The sequence below is a fragment of the Typha angustifolia genome, chromosome 4, assembly GCF_048772165.1.
Source record: "Typha angustifolia cultivar Huaian chromosome 4, ASM4877216v1, whole genome shotgun sequence".
In the NCBI taxonomy this organism is placed as follows: domain Eukaryota; kingdom Viridiplantae; phylum Streptophyta; class Magnoliopsida; order Poales; family Typhaceae; genus Typha; species Typha angustifolia.
In genome coordinates this window covers 5,956,865-5,962,847 of record NC_133242.1, presented here as the reverse complement: position 1 = coordinate 5,962,847, position 5,983 = coordinate 5,956,865, and the positions used below count along the sequence as shown (strand labels likewise).

General features: G+C 36.0%; 1 protein-coding gene across 1 annotated transcript; it reads left to right on the top strand.

Annotated features, from left to right (window-relative positions):
• The first annotated feature begins 1,816 nt into the window (after positions 1–1,816).
• LOC140759413 (sugar transport protein 8-like) lies at positions 1,817–4,736 on the top strand. Its single transcript, XM_073095970.1, has 4 exons — positions 1,817–2,078; positions 2,492–2,811; positions 3,360–3,986; positions 4,084–4,736. Exons 1-4 carry the CDS (start codon positions 1,943–1,945, stop codon positions 4,522–4,524), a joined length of 1,524 nt encoding a protein of 507 aa, XP_072952071.1. The 5' UTR covers positions 1,817–1,942; the 3' UTR covers positions 4,525–4,736.
• The last annotated feature ends 1,247 nt before the right edge of the window (positions 4,737–5,983 follow it).

Genomic DNA, 5,983 nt, shown 5'->3' with positions numbered 1-5,983 from the left:
TTATAACCTAATTAATCATCAATTATAAAATTATCATTAATAAAATTATATCGAAGGATATATAATATTATTACAATAGTTAAATGTCTAAATAATCTACTTGCACTAATTAAGAAGAAAAATACCTAAATAACATAAATAAATAAATAAATTAATTAATTAAATAAGTTCTATCATGAGTGCTGGGTTCGACCCAGCACTGTGCAGAAAGTAGGAGAAGGAGCAGAGGGAGGAGGAGAAAAAGAAAGACAGAAAGAAAGAAAGAAAGAAAGAAAGAAGAAGAGAGGAGGAAAAAAAGAAAGAGAAAAGGTGAGGGAGGAGGTTGCGGACCCGGGCCGGCGGGGAGGGCACCGGCCGCTGATGGCCAGCCAGCGGCCGGCCTCTCGCCGGCGACTCGGCTCCGACGAGCCTGAGCTCAGGCAAGAGAGAGAAAGAGAGAGAGCTTCTCACCGGAGGCGGCGGCGGCTTCGAGAAGGTGGCGGCGGGCCGTTGGCAACGAGGAGAGGAAGGAGTGTAAGAGAGAGTAGAGAGAGAGTAACTTACTGACTCAAGCCCCCGCTCTTGTGAATCTTCACTCCACTTAAAACAATTTACTGACTCGAATATCTCTTTCATCCCAAATCTTTAAATATTTTAGAATTTCCGGTCTTTCATCCCAAATCTTTAAATATTTTAGAATTTCCGGGATAATTGCAGTCGGCTGCCAACATTAAATAAAAAAACTCAAATAATTTTGATAAATATCAAATAATTTTCTTTTTAAAGGTGGATAAAATTATAATTTAGCCCTAGTTTGATAGAATTTCAACTTAGCCTTATATATTTTAAACTTAACCACTTAATATCTGAACTAAATTACAATCATGAATGAAACATTAAATAAAATTTGAAAATACTTAATTACCTCCGCAAAAAAAAAAAAAAAAAATTATTTGATATGATGAGTATAGGTAACTTGGTTATCTAAAAATATGCTACTAACATCAATATTAGTGACAACGGTAATAAAAATTGTTTGGTTATCTAAACCATTAGCTTTGAATAGAAAATTTAATAATTGTAACTTGGTCCATTACAAGAGTGTTAAGTATTTAAGTTTAAAGTACAAAATAAAAAAAATCAAGCCAATCCACAGGTATAAGTTATAATTTGCCGATCTTATGACAACTTATTGTTATTTTTGAGACATTATATAATCTAATCTCAAATTAAACAAAATTACTAAAAATAAATTCACAAATTTTTTTTTTGAAAAAGTTTGAATTTTGGAACTGGGCAATGATATTTTAGAGCTCGAATAAAATGAAAATAAAAAATATTTTAGTATCTTTGATAGAATGATTCTGTTTAGAGATATCTTTTCTTTAATATTTGTTAATTAAAAGTAAATGAGGCATGGTATTTATAAAAAGAGAGGGTGTTATTTAAAAGTTTCTCAACTTAAAGTTAATCTGTATTCTTTCTCTCCTATTCCTCCGCCCGGGATAGGATATTATATTCACCGTACATCAAATTATAAACAGAGATGTCAATTCACCGTAGATTTATGATCGAATTATATTGATCATAAATCGAATAATAAAAAGATATTATCTTCACTAGATCGAATAATAAAGAGATATTCAGGATATTATAAAAAATATGTCAGTTATAAAATCCGATGGAATTATATTGAGATGAGATGGCAATTATTATCTAAAATTAATTCTAAATCTATATCCAGTATATATTACTTCATCCCAACCGTCAATCTCCTCTCACATTTTTTCTTTCTCTATAAATACAATCCCTCTCTATACCTCTCATATTTTTCAGAGAGTTTTATAAAGAAAGAATCTAGAGAAAGAGGAGAAGTAAAGATGCCTCTATAAATACAATCCCTCCCCTATACCTCTCTAACCTATACCTCTAGAGAGTTTTATAGAGAAAGAATCTAGAGAAGATGCCGAGCTTTGTGGTGCCGAATGCCAATGAGAGTCCGCAAGAGTTTGAGGGGAAGATAACATTTTACGTGATAATATGTGCAGTAATTGCAGCGATGGGAGGACTAATGTTTGGATATGATATTGGGATTTCCGGTATGAATCCGATCTACTATTGTTGTTTTTAATTAGGTTTTGTTTTGGATCTTCAGGTTCAGTAGAAATCCATTGATGATAAACTAAAAGGTTCTTCTATTTTTATTTTTCATTCTTGATCATAGATTTACCAAAGAGATAGTTTTTTTTATAGTAGTATTTATCCCTTTTTAATTTTAGATCTACCAAATAGATACGATAGATAGATTATAGATCTTGATACACACGGATTTTTTTTTTCTTTTTTTCTTTATTTTTTTATGAGAAAAAACAATGATCTGCTGTTTTTTCCTTTCTATGTTTTTTATTCCTCCTCAATTTTTTAGCGTTACTTTCTAGTATAACCATATTCAAAAGATCTCTTTGAGTGCCTCTATAGTTACCATAACTTTGATCTTTCTTGTGATACCTAGGGGGAGTAACATCTATGGACGATTTCTTGGAGAAGTTCTTCCCTGCCGTGTACATAAGGAAGCATCAGGTGAAGGAGAACAATTACTGTAAGTATGACAACCAGGGCCTTCAGCTCTTCACCTCGTCCCTCTACCTCGCCGCCCTCGTCTCGAGCTTCTTCGCCTCCAAGACGTGCAGCAGGTTCGGCAGGAAGCGGACCATGCAGGCGGCGTCCATCTTCTTCTTGGCCGGCGTCGTGCTAAACGCTGCTGCGCAGGATCTTGCTATGCTGATCATCGGAAGGATCCTGCTTGGAGTTGGCGTGGGATTCGGAAATCAGGTTTATTATCCTATTTTCTATTGTTACCTCTTTCTATGGATTAGATCTCAAAATTATTATTATTATTATTATTATTATTATTATTATTATTATTATTATTATTATTATTATTATTATTATTATTATTATTATTATTATTATTATTGTTGTTATTATTATCATTATTATTATTATATTATATATATATAAGAGCCATACCTGATGACCTAAGTCTGCCATGCTAATATAAGTCAAAGAATAAAACAGTAGTCTTATCTTATTAGACTTTACAAGTAAAGCATCAAGATTTCTCATGATTGGATTGGGATTGAGTAGTGTGCCGCTCTGGGCAACGCTGTGGTATATACATGCCACCATATCCATCAAGTTAATCCCAGGATCAATGAGCTCAATTGTATCAAACATTATATGGATGGATTTATCCATGTGTGACTTCATCATCACTGGTTTCTCTATCCAGTATTTACGATGTTCCTTTTGTTGTTGTTTTTTGTCTCAATAGCTGAAAGTTAATGTAACGTGGATCTGTGGTGTCCTTGGTCTTGCAGGCAATTCCCTTGTTCTTATCAGAGATTGCACCAGTCAAATACAGAGGAGGCCTCAACATCCTCTTCCAACTACTAGTAACTATTGGAATCCTCATAGCCAACATAGTCAACTACTACACGACCAACTTCCACCCCTCTGGGTGGCGTCTCTCCCTCGGCTTCGCTGGCGTGCCGGCGATAATCCTCTTCGTGGGCTCCTTAATCATCACCGAGACCCCGACGAGCCTCGTCGAGCGGCAGCGGCCGGACGAGGGCCTGAAGATGCTCAAGAAGATCCGCGGGAGCGAGAACGTCGACAGCGAGTTCGACGAGATAGTTCAAGCGTGCGAGGCTGCGCGCCGGATCACGAGCCCGTTCCGGAACCTAATGAAGAGATCCAGCCGTCCGCAGCTCGTGATCGCCATCTTGATGCAAGTGTTCCAGCAGTTCACTGGGATCAACGCAATCATGTTCTACGCACCGGTGCTCTTCCAGACCATGGGATTCAAGAACGACGGATCTTTGCTTTCTGCGGTTATAACTGGGTCGGTCAACGTGCTCTCCACCGTCGTCTCCGTCTTCCTGGTCGATAGGGTCGGAAGGAAGGCTTTGTTGCTTCAAGCTTGTGTCCAGATGTTGGCCTCTCAGGTTTCATTTCCTTCATCTTAACATGCTCGTTTATTTTCTAGTCCTTTTTCTTGTTCTTTTCCTTTGTTTTATTGAACGCTTTTGATCGATTTTGCAGATTGCAATTGGGATTATTTTGCAACTGAGTTTGAAGACCAGCAACAACCTAAGCCCTCACTTGGCAATAGTTGTGGTGATATTGGTATGCTTATTCGTAGCAAGCTTTGCATGGTCTTGGGGTCCTCTAGGTTGGTTGATTCCAAGTGAGACATTTCCCCTTGAGACGAGAACTGCAGGTTTCTTCTTTGCAGTTAGCTCCAACATGCTCTTCACCTTCCTCATAGCTCAAGCCTTCCTCTCCATGATGTGTCACATGAGAGCCGGCATCTTCTTCTTCTTCGCCGCGTGGATCGTGATCATGGGGTTATTCACCATCTTCTTGATACCTGAGACGAAGAACGTGCCGATCGATGAGATGACAGAGAGGGTGTGGAAGAAGCACTGGTACTGGAAGAACTATATGGATGCTGAAATTGAACATAGGGACAATGGTGTTTAAAGGTCATTGCAGTAGCTTATTTTTATTTTTCTTCCTAACTTTTCTTTTTTAGTTCTGCTTAGATTTAATTTCTCTAGAGTGGTGTCAGATTTTTTTTCTTTTTCCTCTGCACTTCAGATAACTCATTTGGTTTGATTGCAGCTCTTATCAAGTTTATATCCTGTTATTCAACCAATCGGTTGGACTAGATTTGAATGAAATTGCCATTTGTTTACTAAGTTATCACTTAAAAATAATGTGATTTAAAGACGATGGCTTAAGTTTTTCATCCTTTTAGGGTAAATAACATCCTTTATAATGAAGTCATAATTGACAACAAATATTTTGCCCTTAGATTTTGATCCCGTAAATAAAATAGTTGTTTTTATTAGGAGATAAAACTAAAGAAATAACTCTTTTGTAAATAAAATAGTTGTTTTTGCGCAATAATATAAAAATTAAGAGATAAAACTCAAGAAATAAAATCAATTTGACAAATATTGACTCCAAAAATAATTAATTAACCGAAGTTGAGAAAATCCAAATGCTAGTCCGCACTCAGGCATGGCCGCCAGTCGTCTAAAACTTGTGACCATACTACTTGCAATAGTAACATTTCTGTACTGAAGATCCATTGGAATATTCACTGACGATATCTTTCTTTTTAGTGCAGATTTCTTTTTAGTGCAGATTTTATAGTAATGGCTCAGATACTAGTATGAAAAGAAATTACCCAGCTCATCCAATATCTTGTGGATTGTATTACCCAGCTCATCCAAGATAGAATTGAATATCTGACATGATATGGCAGATTACTACAGCATGCATTCCGACTATTTTAATACCTAGCATTCAATAATAGATAGGAACAACTTACAAGCCTTTATGTGATTCACGATCTCGGCTAGATTAGACTGTCTTGAGCTTAATCTAATAGGATTAAAATTTTAATTATCTTTTATTTATACATTTATTTGATGTATTTCTAATATAGTTAAGTAAGAGTTTTAAGCTAATAAGGTAAATTCTAATGAAAGTCAGGTCTACGGTTAGCCTCTATAAATATATAAATTGCAACCCTAATTGATTATTATGAATGAACCTGAGTTTAGCCAAATTAATATTTTCGTCTTTATCTATTACAATAGTCGTTAGATCGCCTTTATCTTTCTAAGAGTAGATTATAGTTGTAGAATCATTTTGATCTTTCAAACCTTAGTCATCTTCCTCCACCACCAGCCACCCTACTATATAGCCGTCCACCACCACCCTTGGCTATCCGTCACCTTTCGACGATCACTGCAATGTCAGATATTTATCGTTCTATCCTATTCTAACCTTGCTTCACTATTTTATTTATGTCTTTTCATTTATTTAGACATTCGATTTAGGTGAAACTAGAACCATTATAACCCCAACTCACGATGCTACTACCACCTAAATTTTCATAACTTTCATATATCCGAATCAGTCCAAATCT